This window comes from Chaetodon auriga, chromosome 4 (assembly GCF_051107435.1).
Source record: "Chaetodon auriga isolate fChaAug3 chromosome 4, fChaAug3.hap1, whole genome shotgun sequence".
NCBI lineage: Eukaryota > Metazoa > Chordata > Actinopteri > Chaetodontiformes > Chaetodontidae > Chaetodon > Chaetodon auriga.
Genome location: NC_135077.1, coordinates 1,544,090 through 1,563,570, shown reverse-complemented (window position 1 = coordinate 1,563,570; position 19,481 = coordinate 1,544,090). Strand labels below are relative to the sequence as shown.

The 19,481-nt window shown below is 45.2% G+C and overlaps 3 protein-coding genes across 6 annotated transcripts; 1 reads left to right on the top strand and 2 right to left on the bottom strand.

The window, feature by feature from the left end:
* Positions 1-989: 989 nt before the first annotated feature.
* Positions 990-5,375, bottom strand: toporsa (topoisomerase I binding, arginine/serine-rich a). The gene is made up of 2 exons (XM_076729642.1): positions 5,211-5,375; positions 990-4,181 (listed from the first exon to the last, which is right to left on the bottom strand). The coding sequence occupies exon 2, from the start codon at positions 4,176-4,178 to the stop codon at positions 1,617-1,619; it is 2,562 nt and encodes an 853-aa protein (XP_076585757.1). The 5' UTR covers positions 4,179-4,181; positions 5,211-5,375; the 3' UTR covers positions 990-1,616.
* An 865-nt stretch (positions 5,376-6,240) lies between these two features.
* ndufb6 (NADH:ubiquinone oxidoreductase subunit B) lies at positions 6,241-9,339 on the bottom strand. Its single transcript, XM_076727449.1, has 4 exons — positions 9,074-9,339; positions 7,942-8,034; positions 6,630-6,674; positions 6,241-6,383 (listed from the first exon to the last, which is right to left on the bottom strand). The coding sequence occupies exons 1-4, from the start codon at positions 9,251-9,253 to the stop codon at positions 6,318-6,320; spliced, it is 384 nt and encodes a 127-aa protein (XP_076583564.1). The 5' UTR covers positions 9,254-9,339; the 3' UTR covers positions 6,241-6,317.
* Positions 9,340-10,604: 1,265 nt separating this feature from the next.
* LOC143318877 (PRELI domain-containing protein 1, mitochondrial-like) lies at positions 10,605-19,423 on the top strand. Of its 4 annotated transcripts, XM_076727382.1 has the most exons (7): positions 10,614-10,770; positions 11,990-12,186; positions 12,992-13,217; positions 14,259-14,372; positions 14,811-14,889; positions 16,368-16,393; positions 18,431-19,423. In XM_076727382.1, the coding sequence occupies exons 2-7, from the start codon at positions 12,095-12,097 to the stop codon at positions 18,464-18,466; spliced, it is 573 nt and encodes a 190-aa protein (XP_076583497.1). In that variant the 5' UTR covers positions 10,614-10,770; positions 11,990-12,094; the 3' UTR covers positions 18,467-19,423. The 4 variants fall into 4 exon arrangements, 3 of the variants coding, with proteins under 3 accessions (XP_076583496.1, XP_076583497.1, XP_076583494.1); XM_076727381.1 differs by lacking the exon at positions 16,368-16,393 and having other exon boundaries at positions 10,605-10,770; XR_013077043.1 differs by having other exon boundaries at positions 14,811-16,393; positions 18,431-18,527.
* The last annotated feature ends 58 nt before the right edge of the window (positions 19,424-19,481 follow it).

Here is a 19,481-nt window from a genome sequence, read left to right as displayed (position 1 = left end):
ATTTACCTAACAGGAAGGTGTTGGGTTCCTTTCAGCTGACTACAACACATAAAAACCCACTCAACGCATGAAACATCCTGTAATCCATCCGTGAACATTTCTGCTTTTGTCATCTGAAGAGAAAAGTCAGCAGATGAAATCTCAAAGTGTTCGTTGAGCTGTAGGTTTAGAAGACACTCAAAGCAGTTTGGAGTTAGCTGAATTTGCCTGCAAAATTATGATATCTGTTACACATGAGGCCACAAATCTACATATAGAAACTTACATTTGTAGCTTTTTCTTACATTTTTCATCTTCCTCCAACATATTTTAGGCTTTTGAGTTTGAAGCTGCAGCTTGAGATGTAAACTAGTGAGGGGAGGCGGATACTGTCGCAACACACCATGCTGTTCATAGTCCTGTTTTTGGATATAGTGTACTAAAATTCTGTCATGGCACGTTCTCTTTCTTCTATTGCAAGCATATATCAATATCTGTGTCCTACGAATACTTTCTGAACAGAGGTTCAGACAAAACGTCAGTTTACCGCGTGGCATGAATGCATAGTGGCACCTCTATCAATACATACACAATAATTTGAGCACATTTGCTAGTATACTGACCAGGACGATACATGCATGGTCTATTACACCGTCTCCACCTGCTTACTTACAACCTCTTTACATCTCAGGATCTATATTATACATTTAGTACACAGTATATTTATTTATTTTACTATCATTTATAAGTTGTTCTCCTGCTGACAGACAGGTGTATATTTGGTGGGAGCCTGAGAACAAATAATGCCATTGCTAACGACTGCTTCACTGTAATTGTGGTGCGTAAAACAATAAAGAACTTTAACCAATGAACAAAGTTTCGGTGTAGCTGAAGTCACTTTACATGAACTGGCACAAGCGCCAGCTGGTAATTATTAATATGAACTCAACACTTCAACCTGCTCAGTCTCATCCTACATGAAATAAGCAGAAAACCAACATTAACAAAAACACAGTTGTTCATTAGCATTTATTTTAAATATAATCCAATACAAAAGAGCCCATTCTGAAATCCATAATAGCACTACTCCACGAGCAGCAGGTAGAAAGTGTTTAGTCTCAAGAATATAGCTGACAAACAGTATAATGACAAAAAACACTATGATCAACATTATCCCTGAGAGTACCTTAGAAATAAAATACATCCATTGAAAAAAATGAATTTCCAGACTAAGAATTCACACTTAAAAAGGATGTGTGACTCCCATTATTGGTCCATTCTGCCTTGCTCATAGTGGCACTTTGCACTGTTTTAAGCGTTGGTTAACACAGTCAAGAAACTAGACCTTGATGGTCTAGAATGGCCATGTACCCAAAGATGGCCACTCTCCGGTTCAACGTGGATTTTGAGTCTGTCATGTAAACCAGCGTCCCCTGAACTGGCACAGCAGAAATTTCTTGCAGTGGCATTTAAAGGGATGTATTCACCATATCCTTCAAGGTCTGCTGACCTTCAACATACTGATCACGGTTTTGATTTAAAACACTGCTGGCAGGCGTTAGCAGCTGAGGGTGACTCCATCAGCCCCCCCACCCCACCCCACCCCCACACACAGCGGGAGTCTGAACTTCATATAACTACCCATCTGAGCAGGGAGGGGCGGGGTCTACTGAGTCTACTGAGTCTACTGGGTCAACTGGGTTTACTGAGTCTACTGAGTCTACTGGGTCTACTGGGTCAACTGGGTCTACTGAGTTGACTGGGTCTACTGGGTCAACTGGGTCTACTGGGTCATCTGTGGTACTGTTGATGGGCGTGTCCTTGTTAATGCTGCTGGTGTGGGTGACGCTGTCATTAGCCAAAGAGTCACTGTCACTGTCAATGGTTATGACGGCGGGCGAGCCCTTCTCTCTGCGCTCTCTGCTCTTGTGCCTTTTGCTCTTCTTCTTGTGTTTCTTCTTCTTCTTATGGTGACGTTTGCTCCTCTCAGCAGGGTCTTCCTCATTGACGAGCTCCACGCTGAGGCTCCTGCTCGTCTTTCTTGACCTCTCTCTGGATTTTTTCCGATGCTTCTCTTTGTTCTTTTTCTTGTGCTTCGTTGACGACGTGGGAGAGTCGCCCTCAGCATGCGAGTTGGGAAGCGTCTTTTCCGACGGCTCCTCTAAATGTCTTGTTTTGTATTTCCTCTTTCCACCAGGCTTGTCGTGGTGAGATCTCCTTTTGGTGGAAGGGGAGCGGCTGCTGGAATAAGTTCTAGATCGAGAATGCCTCCTGTCCCGTCTCCGCGAGTCCCTGCTGCGGCTCCTGGAGCGAGAGTACGAGCGCTGATCTGAATACTTACGGCTACTGTAATAATAGGAGCGCCTCTCCGTGTAATGCGCCCCACTGTCGATTCTCTCCTGGCTGTAATGCCTATACGACTGATAGCTGTGATCAGCATCCCTGCTTTTATGGTTACGCTCACATTCTGAGTACAAGTCTCTCCCACTGGAGTAAGTATAACCTCTTTCTCTCGACACAGTGCTGACGCTGCTGTGGGAGACCACCGGGCTCTTGCTCGAGTACCTGTGCTCTCCACTCCTTGACCTCATCCTTCTTCTACGTTCTTCGTCCTTTGACAAGTGTCTCTCTCTAGATCTTTTATTACTGGCAAATCTTCTATCTGTATCTTTTCTGTCTGATTTTCTGGACCTATTGTGCCCGCTAGACAGCACAGTGCTCCATCTTTCTTTCAAATCCAGTGGATAATGGTCTGTTTCTACATTTTCGGACCTTCCGGCAGCACCTGGATCGCTACTCTGTGAAGCTATAGGACTAAGACTGGAGAAGCGGATGTGTTGAGGTCGAACAGGCACTTCTTTAGTATCTTCACTGGCAGACTCGTCAGAGTCAGAGGAGAGCTTAACCAGCTCAGGAGTCCTCTCTGCTGTTGGCTTAACATAACCTACAATGACACAGTCGTCGCTGTCAGAAGACAAACACTCTTCTTTGTTAACTTCACCCCGAGTCGTGTCTGTTTGGTTAAGAGGACTCATCGGCTGAGTAGGAGCCCCAAACTCTTGTGTCTCCTCATCGAAACTGCTGTCTGAGTCTGAGTCGAGGAGGGACAGACACTCCGCCCTGCTCTGCTCTGCTGTCGTAGAATACGATGGTCCAGGCGTCTCATCGTCCCACACAGAGTGGCTCAGAGCAGACGTGGAATCTCCTGGAGGGTCCAACTCCACTGAGTGTTCCTCATCCTCTGAGATAGCGATGACAGACGAGTTGGAGCTGCTGTCTTCATTTGAGGACGGGGCTGGGCAGTCGTAGACAGCATGCTCGTCGTAGGCCTCCATATTGAAGGGGGACTTTGCAAAGCTGATGAACTCGTGCAGAAAGTGCTCGGTGCGCCCCTGGAGGAACGGCCTGAGCTCTTCCTGAATGGCTCCATCCTCCATGTCATAACGTGTAATGCGTGACATGATGATGTGTTGGACTATGTTGACCAAAGAGCCGTGGGCCCCGTACAGCACAATGAGCTCTCGTTTTAGCCAGGGGACCAGTCTATGCAGGCAGGCAGGATTTCTTTGGAAGAACTCAGCCGTCGTGTGTCGGGAGCGGCCGCCGTCGCGAACGCCCCTCACCCTCACCCCCTGTCTATACAGCTCCCTCCTGAAGTTTATCATTTCCTGCTCTCTGACACGGTTCACTGCCCTCCCTTCACTTGCAGCTCTCCTTTTAGCAGCCAACCTCATCATCATGCGCCGGATATAACGGTCCTGTGGCTGCTGGGGAGCGTTTGTCGAGGCTTCAAATATTACTCCGTTGTCTGGCGGTGGAGAAGTCCTTCTCTGCATCTGTCGATGGACTCCGGTAAGAGTTGTGCGGTATCTGAACCGCACCCCCCTAAAAGTCCCAAATGAGCCATTATCCAGCGGCTGCAGGTCATACTTCTTAAAGTCTTGCTCTGATTTTATACTGTGATAGATGGAGTTAAACGACTGTTTGCATAGAGGGCACTCGGCTTTGTTCTTGGACCACTCGTGAATACAGCGGAAACAGAACTTGTGCAGGCAGAGGTCCAGGTAGGAAATATTGTTAAACGCGTCCAAACAGATGGGACACTTGGAGTCTGGCGACACCTCTGCAGACATTGCTTTCGAGGTTTTCCTTCTGCCACTCTTCTGGCTCTGCTGCATGGCAATCTTGATTGCTGACATGATCTGACACAATAAGAGAAGTTATGTTGAAATTATTATGAAATGGAAAACTGTCTGGAGATAGGAAAGGTAAGGCAGCCATGGAAGAACCTGCAACGTTCTACTGAGGTGCTGCGGTGAAATCTAAAATCAGACGAGTAAACTTAGGTAGTTTCATTTTATAATTAACCCTAAAACTGCACAAATACTTTCCTTTTAATTGAAAAAAGCAATTCAGACAAATCTAATGCGCCAGATTCAGAGGGAAACTGAAAGGTCTGCACATCGACGTACGAGCAGAAGTTATTTTCTGTGTCACGTTAAATTACCGATGTTCTGCAGCTGAAAAGAGTTACGCATGTTTCTTCACATATGCACCAGTTTCCACCTTAAATCCTCACGGAGGATTATGACCTGCTGCTGTTGACACTTATTCTTGATCTTTCTTGGTACACTTTCAATTTCTCGTCATAGTGAAAACAGTGAAACAGGTCAGTCTATGATGTGTCGACCGTGACGGTTCAACCCTTACATGTAAATATTAACCTGGACCCTGGGAAAGCCTCACTCATCGTACGTTATGGTTAGCCTTGACAGACAAGTCACCACAGAAAGGAACACGACAGAATAAACCTGCTTTATATCTGATTCTTGTTTTGTCCTTCCCCACCTTAGATTGCAATCTTGTATACGGTTTGTTAGCTTAGCAGAGCTGGCTATTACAGTGCACTGCGCCTTCTGTTTGTAGCGTTAGCTACCTCCGAGAAGTGAGTAATGTTAGTGTCGTAAACGACGAATTTAAAGGCTGGTTTTGTTTCAACAGTCCTGACATTTTCACAAACAATTTTGTCATCATTAAACTGACGCTAAAGCTGAGGGAAACGGCGAACTCTAGCTATATTAATAGTTCACGAACTGCTGAACTTGATTAGCTAAAGTTAGCAATGCAGATAGCTAAGCAGACTGGGACGTTATAGCTATCTAGCTAGGAAGGCTATCATAGGTAGGCAAGGACCTCTACGGCTAGTTCGAAAAAAGTTGTGCAATATTTACCTCTGACCGCCTCAAACACGTATGCAGTTGTCAGCCGATTAGCTCTCTCCGGTTAGCACAAACTCATTCATTTCTACGTGAATGTCATTCCAGAGGAACTGTTTACAAGACCAACTGTCCGGCCTCGTTAACGCTCCTTCCATAACAACCCTTCGTTCTTATTTTTTACACTCGTCAAGCTACAAGCCACATCCGCCCTTCAGAATAAAAGCGCATTCTTCACATTTCGAAAAAAACACCTAAAAACGAGTATTTCACAAAACAAACCATCAGGATACAACTATTTTTAAATTATTTCTTGTTTCCACTTTTAGCTTTAACAGCTCCTCTACAATGTACCTGCTGTACGGTAACCCGCACGAAGCACACTTCCGGCCGTTACCAGAATAAGAGCCAGTGAGGCCTTGTTTTCATGTTACCTGATACCACATACTGTACATTTACAGTGTTATTTATAAAATGAAGGAACTCAGTCCTGTTAATACTAGTATAAAACATGTCTGAAACATCCTTCGAGTCTTATCAGAATAAAAGCAAAATATTTCCCAGCATTTTGGTTGACAAACAAATTTGAACATGTTTTTAAGCACATACTCTCCCTGGAAATCCAGCAGATCTTCAGTGGTCATGCTGTACCAGAGTTTGTATAAATCCAAAACTTAAAACCAAAATAAAATTTTGAACACCTCTCCATGACATACTGCAAACTGATTTTTTTTTTCTTTTGACTGACATTCATTCATCTAAAGCATTTGAATGCTTTTTCCTTGTATTACACCTCGTCCCAGCACGCTGTTTCAAAAGGAAATGCATCAAACAAGTGAAGTAACATGTTATCAACACCTCATTTACACCTCTCTGCTACACTACTAAGGTTGAGAATACAAACATCTTTTTCTTTAAACTAATGTGATTTTTCAAAGAAATATGATGGCCTGTCCCTCATGAAAGCATCAAAAACATTCATTAATAATCTCCCCTGTAATATGTCACTATTTGGATTCATCTGATAATCACTCACACTCATAAATGACTTTGTAATATTTTATTGGCATATACACAGTTTTTACAACAGGAACTCAAGAAAATGACTGAATTGTTTCAGCTTCAGTGATGACCATGGCTCTCAGGGAGATCTGGAACGACTTCACCCGTCTCCAGAATGGTGTCACCCTAAAACGCAAAAACAAGGACAAACAAACTTTATGAATACTTTAATCCTCGATTAAAACCTGTGAGAGAGCAGCTCCTCTCAGGACCAGGGCCTGTTTGCATGGAAGCAGACTTTTAGCTCATCACACGCTGCTATGGCTGGTAAAGCAAGATAACATGCAGCTGTACATACAAAAAATAACAATTACAGTGATTATGGGATAAACAAAGGTACAACATTAACATTTAGAAATCAGTCACACTTACTGGAAACAGCTTGGGTTTCAATTCCACAATTCCATATGGCTTTGCCTGTGGGCGACAGTGACGTTGGTATTTAGTGTGCCGATTTATACACTGAGCTGAAACCTGCATGAGCTGAGTAACGTGTGGTACACGTGCAACACACTTGTCATGCTGCATATCCGTCTTTCTAAAGCGCTCCCTCGCATTGTTCACAAACCACGTGTGTTTCTACCTAAACGATGAAACGACACTTCAGAAACTGAGACACGTGTTGAACTCTGCATTAAGCCTCTCTGTCCATTGCCTGCCTTATTCAGGGACTCACATGTGCAAGTGCCTCAAAGAAAAGCCCGTATTGGGCTTACACAACAGTTAAAGAATATCAGCCAATCAGAGGCTGTTTACCTTTGTGGGGTCCTGCTTATCAAGTCTGAAAATTCTGTTCACCAGATAAGGTACTCTTCACCATCACCAGTGAACATCCAGGGAAGGGACATTGAGATGGTGACATCTTATAAGTACCTGGGTGTTCATCTGAACAACAAACTGGACTGGACTCATAACACCACTGCACTTTACAAAGAAGGACAGAGCAGACTCTATCTGCTCAGGAGGCTGAGGTCTTTTGGGGTGCGTGGGGCACTCCTAAAGACCTTCTATGACTCTGTTGTGGCCTCTGCCATTTTCTATGGTGTAGTCTGCGGGGGGAGCAGCATCACTACAGCTGACAGGAAGAGGCTGGACAAACTCATCAGGAAGGCCAGCTCTGTCCTGGGATGCCCTCTGGAACTGGTGGAGGAGGGGGGGGGGGGGGGGGGGGGGGGGGGGTGACAGCCAAGCTGTCCTCCATGACAGACAATGACTCCCACCCCCTCCAACACACACTCACTGCACTGAGGAGCTCCATCAGTGACAGGATGCTACGTCCAAAGTGTGTGAAGGAGCGGTATCGCAGGTCATTCCTCCCTGCAGCTGTCAGACTGTACAACAAAAACTACTCCAAGTAATCAGTGCAATAGTCTGGACAATAAAACATGTACATATCAGTCTGTAAATACTATCTACAATTTCTTACAATTTTTTACAATTTCTTTCTTTTATTTTTATTTAAAAATTCTCATTCTTTTGTATATATTCTGATGTTGTTTCTAATTTGCGTGCACTTCTTATTTTAATCTGCTCTACTGATGCTGCTGTAATCTGGAATTTCCCCTCGCGGGACAAATAAATTGAATTGAATTGAATTGAAGAACCACATTTGTAACACGTTCTGTCTACTTCTCATTTGTTTTACTAATAACATAAGTAATGTTAAACATTTCTGTGGACTTACAGCGACGTGGTACTTCACATAGTAATGAACAATCCAAGCAGGTATCAACACGCGTGTTAATGCGAAAACTCCACCTCTGTATGCTTTGTAGGTCTGCAAGGAGATACACATTAGAGTCAGGTTAATATTCATAGAGGAGACGTACATGATGAATGACTGAATGAGTCCTCACAAAGAGATCATTCACACTTCAGCTGAGGCTGGAGCTTGTTCTCTCAGTCTGAGCAGGCAAGACATTACCTATAACACGTTTACAAGTGTTCATCAAAAAGAGTGAATTGAACTGAAATAGGTGTTTTGTGGACTCAGATACATGCTGAAACATAAAATGGACCCAAGAGACAGCAGAGTGAGGACTGTTACAGTTTCATAGAACAAACAGCATCATCAGACGTGTTGGGGTCAAACCTCCAGCTCTGCTTCGTGCTCTGTCTTTAACAGAATAATCTTTCTCAGTAAGAAAACAGTGAGAACTGTTAAATGGACTCAGCCATCATTACTCGTGTTATTCACACCTGTTGTTTTTCCGACACTGAAATGTTATAATGTCCTCAGTGAAAACCTGTCGGTCGTTTTGAGCCAACAGACCTAAAGTAAATATGAATTCATCTACAATGACATAAGAATAGACAAAAACAGAAAATCTACACATTTAAAAACATCAAATCACAGCATGTTTAGTATTTTTATGCATTATAAATCATTTAAATTTAGTGTCAAGGGTGTCATTTTTGAGGCAAATGTGTTATTTATAATTGTTATTCATCAAGTCAGTCAAATGTAAAGTTATGTAAAACTGAATTTAATGTATATCTATTACAGAAGATCAGCTGAAGAAAGCCTTTTTTCTGAAATAAGCATGAGCTGAATCAAAAAGAGCTAAACGAGCAGACAGGCTGAAGTCTTCTTGCTGTACCTGCTGGCTGCTGTTCACTCTCTGCAGGTGTGCTAAACAGCTCTAATGGCAGCAAGTTTATTTTGATTGATCTAACCACAATGTACCATCACTGCAGAGTGTGGCACGATACACAAAGGACAAAGAGTACAATACGCAGTTATTATTTTGACAGAAGAATGACATTTCTCAGTCTTTATACTAGCTAGCTAGCGTTAGCTGTGTATCCGGACTCACGTAAAGTCTCCACAGGTCCTTTGGCTCCAGAAAACGAGTCCAGAACTTATCGACGGCGCCGACAGGTTTGGCCGGTAGCACGGGCTCCCTCGGGCTGAGCTCCTGGTCCTTCAGCCACTGCCTCCGGAGCTTTGTAATCTGCTCGACACGGAGCTTCTCGTCCGCCGTGTAGCCAGACATGTCTTATACCCGAATATTCAACCTCGAGAAACCTACAATGACACCATGGAGGACACTTTCCGGCGCAGGCAAGTGCGTCGACGAAGAAGAAGAGGAAGAAGCGGAAGTGTGACGCAGATTTCTGTAAACTCTGGTGCGACCCCTACTGGACCGGAAGAGGACGTGAGGAAGTTTGCTTTATTTCTCCTCCTGTTTGTAATACATGTATAAAACTGACTGAATCACTCCGGGACAGACAGAAAAGACTGTGTGTCAGAGGCAGAGATTGATCGATTGATTGTTTGGAAAACGGGTTTGTTCACAAAAGCGTGCTTCAGTGAGAGATTTTTGACATTTTCATTATAATATTTGACAGATTGCGAGTCTCTCTTCACTCTTTATCAGCATTATGCCAAGTTGCATGAATAGCCTTCTGCCAGCAGGCTGATGTGTTTGGTTTTTATGCACATTTTTTCCACTAGATGGCAAAAACCAAAAGGATGATAAGGGACATTTTCATGAGCAACAGGCCATTTAAACCATTCAAAGCTGCTTCACTAGTCTTGGTTAGCACTCCCACTGCTTTGAAAACAGTTGTATAGTGTGTTTCTTTGTCAAGTCTGAGAAAATAACCCCCTAATGATGTCATAGTGATGTCATCTGGGTTATCCCAGCTTGGGATGCAAGACCACAGATTTCTAACCGGGAGCCTGTGTTAAAAACTGGCATTTGGGGTATTTCTATGGTTGTAGTGCCCATTTAAAGCAAGGAATATTTTGTCTTTTCAATGTCATGGCTCCTGTTTATGATCCCACCAGGGCAAGTCTAAAACTTTCATGCCCATGATCAACCCTTTTTAATACCAAGCCCTTTATGACGCCACTCTCTTTTACGCTGTCCAGTAATGATCGAGGTTTGGACCTCAACATTTTACCCATCTTTGGTCACATTTGGTTTTGTTTTCATTCGTTCATTTAACAAGAGATTTTTATGACAATTTATGACATGATAGGAGTCCTTGAGAATGAAGTGATGCTTATAAAACTAGCCAGATGAAAAATTAACCAGAGATGATGAGGTAGAAGAAAGTCCCCTGGTTTGAGTTATTATTACAGAGTAGTCTCAATAAAGTTTGTAAAAGAATGAAAGAAGTCTGGTGGATTATTAAAGGGGTTTTTTTTACAAATAAAGGATAAACAGTTTGGGGCAGGTAGAGCTTTTTTCATGATATTCAGAATCTATCATCCAGGTTACAAACTCCCGAGAAGTCATACCGTTGTACACTCCGGTGCAGTAGGTGGCGGTATGCACCTGTCACGTTGATTTGTAGCCTGTGATCGCACAAGAAGAAGAACCAGAAGCAGAGGAAGAAGAAGAAGTTATTAGCTAAATGTTCTACAGCCCGTCGGTCACACATGTAGCATGATAGATATAATTAACCTCAGCTAATGTTAGTTAATTTATGGGACAACTCGGGCACATGAAGCAGGCTCCATCGGATATGTGTTAGCTTAGCATTTCATGAGCAGTGACTTCAGGTAAGACTTCTCTCGTTATAGCTAAGAGCGTTTGAAACTTCAGTTAACTTACTCTTCACCCAGCGTTCAAGCTAGCTAACGGCAGTTAGCTAACGGTGCTTAGCATTGGTTGGCTTGTTGCTATGGAGAGCTAGCTGTACAGTAAGTAATGCGCCGGTTGTGGCTCAGTTTCACTGTCGCTGTTAGATGACAAGCTGTTAAGTGTAGCGAGTTAGCTAGCTAGCAGCCAACAGCTAGCTAGCGAGCTAACTGTTGGCTAACTGTTGGCTGCTTTAGAAACTAACGTTAACACATTATTAGCAGCGGAGGCAAAAGCCACCGAAGAAGAAGCCATAACTTCAGCTGTAGCGGAAAGTAGAGCCGTAAGTCAAGGTGACATGTGTCCGGACTGCGTGAGTAACGTAACGTAACGTAAGTTATAATCTGATAACAGGACAAGACATTCATGGATGTGTCTTATAGGATTTGCTGTAGAAGGATATTTTAACGCTTTTACACAATATATATATCATTAAAATAAACATGCAGTATCTCCCATGTCAGTCACTCATCACTGTAATCTGCGTGTACAGGCTGGTTTTATTTTTGTATATGTTGGAGGTAACCTTATAGGACTGCACGGCAGTGTAGAAAATGCTAGATTACTCTTGTATTAGTGTTGTAACAAGTTCATCTATTCATGCGTCTATTGAGAGCTGCAATGATTCACTGACTTGTTGTCAAGAATTGAATTAATCAGCAGCGATCATGATAAGTCGATTCATTGGTTTGAGTACTGTTAAAGAAAAATACTCTCAAAATTGTCTGAATCCATTTTCTGAAATGTGAGTGTTTTCTGGTCTCTTCACTCCTCCTCGGTAAACTGAATATCTTTCGGGCTTTGAGCAAAACAACATGTGAGGACATCCCCTGATCACTGATTTACTGACTGAACAATCAATTAAACAAGAACATTCAGCAGATTAATCAACAATGAAGGTAACTGTTAGTTTCAGCCCTCGATGATGGATACTCAGCAGGAGTGGGCCATTTGACTTTTTCACGGTACAAATGATGTCAGACAGTGATATCGATAAAGGAAATATTCTAGAAAATCAATGTAGAAGCTTGTAATGGATAAAATAACCAGACAGAAACAGCAGATTAAATACACGCCTCGTTTTCGCTTCTCCCTGATGCTTGATCGATTTGGTAAAACTCTTTGTTTTCACCTTTGCAGGACTGTGGATGGAGTCAGCGCCCAGGTTTTCATTGTCTGGTGTCGTCGCAGCAAAGCGCCTCAGGGTTCAGGACTCGGGCCGTCCCGGACGTCAGCGAGGGAAGAATGGTCAAATATTTCTGTAGTAACACAGACATCAGGAGCACGTGGGACCATGTTGTCTCTGCTTTTTGGCAGAGGTACCCGAACCCTTTCAGGTACCGTGATTAAATAAATGTGGTGGGTGTCGAAAGGCGACACAGCCGTTAAGATGTTCTAGTTTTAGTGAAATTACAGCAGGAACCCACAATCACACCTGCTCAGCTCTATCTAAGACGAGTGGCCACAGAAACAGGCAAAATACGACAGATTTTTCATTTTTAGCAGCTGCTTCAGTCTGATATTTCAGCCACTGCAGTGATTTCCAACCTTCATCATCAGTATGAAGGGAAGTGTTTCCATTTTCAGATCAGTATTGATGAACTGGCCAATCACATCACTGTAATTTAAATATTATTAAACCTTTTGCATTTCCAAAATCAACTCAATCAAGGACATTTGTGACGGGGGAAGTTGCTTGAGTGTTTGTCTTTAATCAGCACAGACAGAGCGTGTTGTTGAACTCTCCTGTATTATGAGGTTGAATCTTATGCACATCGCTTTGTTTTTGTGAACCCACGACTAAAAAGAGCCCCGCTCATGATTAAGATGGAGAACTGAGAACACACATCAGAGAAGTACAACTAATTTGTTTCTCTCAGTATTTGTGTTACCAGATATTTGCTCTGTAGTATCTCCCAAACTTAAAAGAGTCATTTTGTGTGCAAGAAGTTACTCCAGGGGCCAAATGCATGAAACTCTGTGTGTGTTTAGTTTAGAAATGTGTGAACACACAAACAGGAAACATGCACACAGCACCTTTTGGTCAGATTATATAATCTCACGTACGTCTGTTCCCACGTGTGGTTTTTTTTTCATACACCTCATTCTGACCTGCCCGCTGTGTGTTTCTGCACCGATCAGCACCCACGTTCTCACGGAGGACGTCGTGTACCGCGAGGTGACGGCGGACCACCGGCTCTTCTCCAGACGCCTCCTACTGAAGACCAATCGGCTGCCTCGCTGGGCGGAACCGTTCTTCCCCGCCGGCATGTCTCGCTCCGTGTACATCGTGGAGGACTCCATCGTGGACCCCGTCAACAGGAGCCTGACCACCTACACCTGGAATCTCAACCACACAACTCTGATGGTGAGGCGACGTGCTGCTGCGGCTCTGCTCGGCCTCGTGCGGCTTCAGACGGAGCTTCAGCTCATGGTTCAGCCGCTCAGCCGGAAACTGTTCAGCAGACAAGCATTAAAACCCAAACAGCAGACAGACACAGTTAGCGAGGAGCTGGTGAACACAGCTCAGCATTTAGCAGCTAAAGAGGAAATGGTAGAGACCAGAAACAGACCTGAAGCGAAGTGAATATTCACCTCAAACGTGTCAATCAGGTGGTCAGAAACGTGACTTCAGGTGAAGTTTAATGTTGCCCTGCAGCTGCTGGATGTGTTGTTTGGCAGCTGTTTGCTAACATGTCAGTTTCTGTCCAGCCTGTGCTCACAAGCTGTTTTCTGCTGCCCCCAAGTGGTCTGAAAAGTCAGTCATTGCAGGTTGTTTTTACCTTGTCTCAGTGGTGCAGGAGGCCGCTGTGGTCTGACATCATTATTACAGGGCAGGTATTTCTCACCTCAGTCCTTCACGTCAGTTCACAAATGAAAAACTCAGCTGTCGTTGGTTAGTGATGCAGTTTCTCTGCTCGACGCTGAACTCTGAGGCGTGACTGCTCAGTCCAGTCACGTGTAGCCTCTAACATCAGAGAGGAGGAGGAAGTGTTCCTTCATCCGGCCTGATCTTCAAAGGAGCCGAGCGTTCACACGGAATAATCTCTCAGGGAAGAAGGACCTTGACATGACGACATGCTGCCTTCACACTGCTGCTGCTCAGCGTGCGCTAAGGCAGGATGGAGTCATGATACTCAGGTTACTGCTGGTCATCAATGTCTGATCAAAGCGTTGACAAATGAAGCCACGAAGAAGAAACTGTTTCCTGTTTGAAAACTTCTTCGTAATACGAGACGTAATTAGATTTAATACAGAATATTATTAGTCAAACCGAACAAAGAAGCTTCAAGAATATTCTGTCCACGCTCATGAAGTGCTGACGAGCGTGAGAGAAACAGCTGTAAGAAAAAAAATGTCTTCCAGCTTCGTCCCTGATCTTCACCCGCCGTCTCTTCTCTCTCCTCAGTCGGTCGAGGAACGCTGTGTTTTCCAAGACTCGGTGGAGCAGCCCGCCACCACCCGGCTGAGACGGGAAGCGTGGATCTCCTCAGGTGTTTACGGCTTCTCCAGACCCATTCAGGTACTTCACTCTTCCTCTAATCTGGAGTGTGGATTACGTTCAGACTGTGTGATTCAGCCAGACGAAGGCGTCGTGTTGTCAGACAGAAACTCAGCAGCACGAAGCTTCAGTGAAGTCAGGCTCTCTGAGGTTTACCATTAATCACCTACTTTCATCTGTGCCGTGGTGTAGAAATACTCATTGATGCCTCAGTTTAAGTGAATCCTTTTGTCTTCATCCATTGGCAGCGTACTCAGTCGTGTAGTTTGCGGCCTTAGTTTGACTTAAACAGAATAAAGAAGTTGGAGATGTGAGGGGAGAAGTGAAAACAGTCCAAAAATACATCAAGTGAAAACTGTTATTATTAGATGTGGAAGATGCCGGGCTGGCTTTGACGTCCCCAGAGGACGGGACGTCAGCTCCCCCGTCTAAAGCCCTGTCCTGCCTGTCTTTTCCCAGGAGTTTGGATTGGCCCGCTTCAAGAGCAACCAGGTGAAGGCCATGAAAGGGCTGGAATACGCTCTGTCCAACCTGCAGGGTACGTACGCCTCAGCGGCTCAGAGCACAGAAAGTGCAAGGGAAAGAGAAAGAGAAAAGGGAAACGGGTTATTTTTAACTGCTGCCATTTGTGGAAATGAGGAAACTGGTACGAGGAGCAGACGGTCACACGCTCTGCACAGTTTACTGATTCATGCATTCATTTATTCACCCGCGTTAAGTCCGGTGGCAGAAGCTCTCGCTCCACTTCACCCTCCGAGATCCTGAAGAGGCCACAGGATTAACCGTTAGCGCAGAGCCGACCGGCGTTGGCGCTGATCAGTCAGGAGCCTGCAGCGTCGCCTGCGTGTTGCTTTGTTCTCAGAAACAGGTTCGTTTAAGACGCCTGAAGACGCTCGTCGTCGCCTCCAAATGCAGCGTGACTGCATGACGGCGCAGAGCGAACTATTTATGGAGCCAGTGCTGCATAAACAAAACACTGTGGAGCAGGTCAGGAGCCAGAGACAGGGAGCAAGGTCAGAGAGGACGGAACCACACCAGTGTGTCCTCAGTGTGTCCTCAGCGTGTCCTCAGTGTGTCCTCAGCCTGTCCTCAGTGTGTCCTCAGCCTGTCCTCAGCCTGTCCTCAGTCTGTCCTCAGTCTGTCTTCAATCTGTCCTCAGCGTGTCCTCAGTGTGTCCTCAGCCTGTCCTCAGTGTGTCCTCAGCGTGTCCTTAGTGTGTACTCAGCCTGTCCTCAGTCTGTCCTCAGTCTGTCCTCAGTGTGTCCTCAGTGTGTCCTCAGCCTGTCCTCAGTGTGTCCTCAGTGTGTCCTCAGCGTGTCCTTAGTGTGTACTCAGCCTGTCCTCAGTGTGTCCTCAGCCTGTCCTCAGTGTGTCCTCAGCGTGTCCTCAGTGTGTCCTCAGCGTGTCCTTAGTGTGTCCTCAGTCTGTCCTCAGCGTGTCCTCAGCCTGTCCTCATCCTGTCCTCATCCTGTCCTCAGCCTGTCCTCAGTGTGTCCCCAGTCTGTCTTCAATCTGTCCTCAGTCTGTCCTCAGCGTGTCCTCAGCGTGTCCTCAGTCTGTCCTCCATCATAACTAACGATTATTTTCATTATTGATTCATATTTTGATAATTTTCTTGATTTAACTGTTGAAATATTTGGTCCATCAAATGTCAGAAAGCAGCAAAAAACAGAGTTGTTGTCTCCTAAAGGCCAAAAACACAAAGATATTAAATTTAATATGAAAGAAAACATTTCATATATTCGCATTTAGAAACTGGAAGAAGCTTTTTTTCTTTAAATTCAGCTCGAATCACAAACATGAATCTTCAGACTTGAGTTTCATTGACTTTGTCCTGAAGACAGATCAAACGTTACAGTGTGAAAGGTCAGCTTCACTCGTCGGGGGGTTGGACTGACAGCAGGAGCGGCGCCGTGTTTGGCGAGCGGCGAGGTTTGTGTTGTGCTGACGCAGCGTGCTGTCGTTCTCCCACTGTTGTGCTTCCGTCCCGCTGCCCCTTTGTCGACGCCGCCGCAGGGATCGGCATCAGGCTGAGCATCGGGGTAAGTCAGCAGCCCGGCATCATGTGACCTCCCGGGCTGCGTCCGGGAGGTCACATGATGCCGCGTTTGAGCATAGACTGTGTGCAGTGACGTCCTGCCTCTGTGTGTCTGAAGGCTTCATGTAGCGTTGGCGTAGACGTGCTGTAGGTAGAGCGTAGTTTAGTCCACCCTGATGTGTCGTCTGATCTCTGATCAGCAGAAGAGTTTTTCAGCGTGATGAGTCACGTCTTCATCGACAAACACATCAAGAATTAATGCTGCGACGTCCATCTTTGTAGCTCAGTCCAGCTGAAACCTACGTGTCCCCTCCAACAGTCACTGCTTTAATGTTAATGTGTTTTTTTACATGCAGCAGCGGTGTACTACACAAACATCAGAGAGCAGCTTGAAGTACTGTGGTCAGATCAGAGGACGTTCAGTGCAGACGCACGTTTGAGGCTGAAAATCAGTTACTGCGTTTCACCATCACGTGGCTTCATGTACCAGCGTGTACCAGCGTGTACCTGCGCGTACCTGCATGTACTTATATTTGACCAGGAAAGGCCGCTGGGAGCAAACTCTCCTTTGAAATGATAACACGTAAATATTTCAAAGCATCTAAATCAATGCAAACTAAATGACACATGTTCACCTGAATCAGCAGAGGACACAGCGAGCGCCGTCCTCTGTGAGGAGCGTTGGTTACGTCTTCTTCTGTCAGCTGATCTGCTGTGGAGTTGAAGTTTGCATTGATCAGACTGACGGTCAGACACATGCAGTGTTTTTACCGTTTAGCTCGGCAGCCTTCCTCTGATTCGCTGCTGTGAATCAGCTGTTCATTAATGCCGCTGCTCTCACGGCGTGCCGGAACGGCCTCGAGTGGAAACTGATGCAAAACTAAGAAAGTTTTCAGAGAAGCTGACGATGTTGAAACAACAGTGAACAGTTACTGAAGTGAAAGTGATGCTCAGCACAGACGACACACCAACATCAACTGACAGCTGATGATGGAAACGTCAGAAGCTTCAGAATAACAAAGAAAGGTGAGACAGATTTAGGTAAAATGTCAATATGAGGATCTTAAGTTGAACAAACGTCAGCTCTGGAACTCTTTGGATTATTTCATATTTGTGTCCAGGTGAATATTGTCCTGCGTGCTGAATCTGATGTACCTGCACAGAATGAAGCAGCTTCACTTTGTACCTCTGAGCTGCAGAGAGGAACAGAAACAGGAAACTACTGAACCAGCATCACTAATTTAAACAACATATGAAGGTGATATAAACGTCTTTTTCACCACATAAGATCAACTTTTCATGCTCTGTGAAGTATGAAAGTAAGACGCGTAGTGTTGAAGAAATCAGCTGATAAACACCTAAAAAACCCGAAAGCGTCACTGAACAGCAGCCGCGGACTGCAGGAGAGTTTTCTGACATGGTGAAAGCACTCAGAGGAAGAGTTGGACTTTTTTTTAAGGGGCTTTCATACAAACAGTGAATTCACCTTTCGCTTTGAGCTGGAGTTAACGGGAAGCGAACATCAGCTCAGCTGGACAGGAAAAGGAAGCAGTTTGAACGTCACACCTGAGTTTCATTTCAGGCAGCGCTGATCCAAAGATCACATGATGTAGACATCAGCAGCACGACCCTCCAGATCCCCAGATCCTCCCCCCGCAGTTCAGCCTGCAGACACGAGGAGTTTTAGCCTAACGTCTCTGCTGCTTCGTCCGACGGCGCCTGAGTGTGAAGGAAGCGTCTCGTCTGCGCTCGCTGACTGCCTCCCGCTCGTGTTGTGACTCTGGTTGTTGTTGTTGTTCAGCTCTGAGGGTTCACAGCGAGGTCAGACTCCGCAGCCCTCAGCGCTGAGTCCCGTGTTTCTCCTCTGGAGCTTAATCACCTTCCAGCTAGTGTGAAGACGTGAACCTGTCCTCCTGCTCACCTCCTGCTGGACGCTGTCAGTTTGCACTCATTCAGCAGAAAACACACTGCTGTCCTCACTCTTTTTGTCCTCTTTGTGTCCGTCTGTCTGTCTGTCTGTGTGGACGCTCCGGACTGGCAGGACAGACGCCCCAGCGGCTGCTCAGGGACACCGTGAAGGAGGCGGCCAGAAGTCTGGCTTCAGCCACCGCCCCCCAGAAGCCCCGGCAGTTCGTCTGACAGGTGGCGTGAACTCAGCGCACCTTTTCCATGGTCTGGAGCGGACGGGCGGTCTCTGGACTGTTTGTCTCGGCCCGTTCAGACTTTCTGTCCTCAGATTTGTGTCTTCTGTCGTAGCTTTGGTTAAACCTCAGACAGACGCTGCCTTTGTGGAAACTGTTTCCCTTTAATGCTGAAATCCGTCAGGTCTGAATGCACATTTCTGTGTCTTTGCCATACGTTTGATGGATCTACTTACTTTAATAGAATCACTGTTTTCACGCAGACGGCTGAAATTCTTCGGTGGCACTTTCACTTCCATCCATGAGCCGTTCAGTTCAGATGGTTTTAATGCCTGAAGTTCCCATTAGACCAAATCATAATACTGTGACTGTGCTTTTAGTTTCACTTATGTAAGGCCGACGAGCAGCCGTGGAGGCTTTTCTGTGCACGGCGGACGTTTAGACACTGAACCTTATTGTGCGACGCTCGTCACTGCCAGCGCGGCCTCCGCTGAAGCATTAATGATCATCACAAGGTACCGAAGTGACTTATATCATGAAGGTTTCCACAGCTCTGAGCTCAGATCGGCTCCTTTAACAGTCAGACGGACTGAGGCTGAAGCTCTGATCAGAGGTCACTTCAGTGATTGCATTCCCTTCACATCATTTTTCTGCTGAAAGACTTGAATTGTACTTAAAAAAGTATTTTGAAGAATGATTTAGCATGAAGCATTTGTAATATGAGCTGTTTATAGATCAGTTTTAACCAGGTAGTATTGAGAGGTTAAGTGGAAAAACAGACTTCACTGGACTTGAATTGAAGCCGAGCACAAACATTTTGTACCTGGAAGGTGAAGTCCAGCGTTTGCTGTGTTTGATTTGTCCTCCAGCTTTAATAAAACCTGTTGAAGTTACTGAGTCTTTGTTGATTCACCAGCCGGCGTTTCTCTGCTGTCAAAGATGAACCCTGAC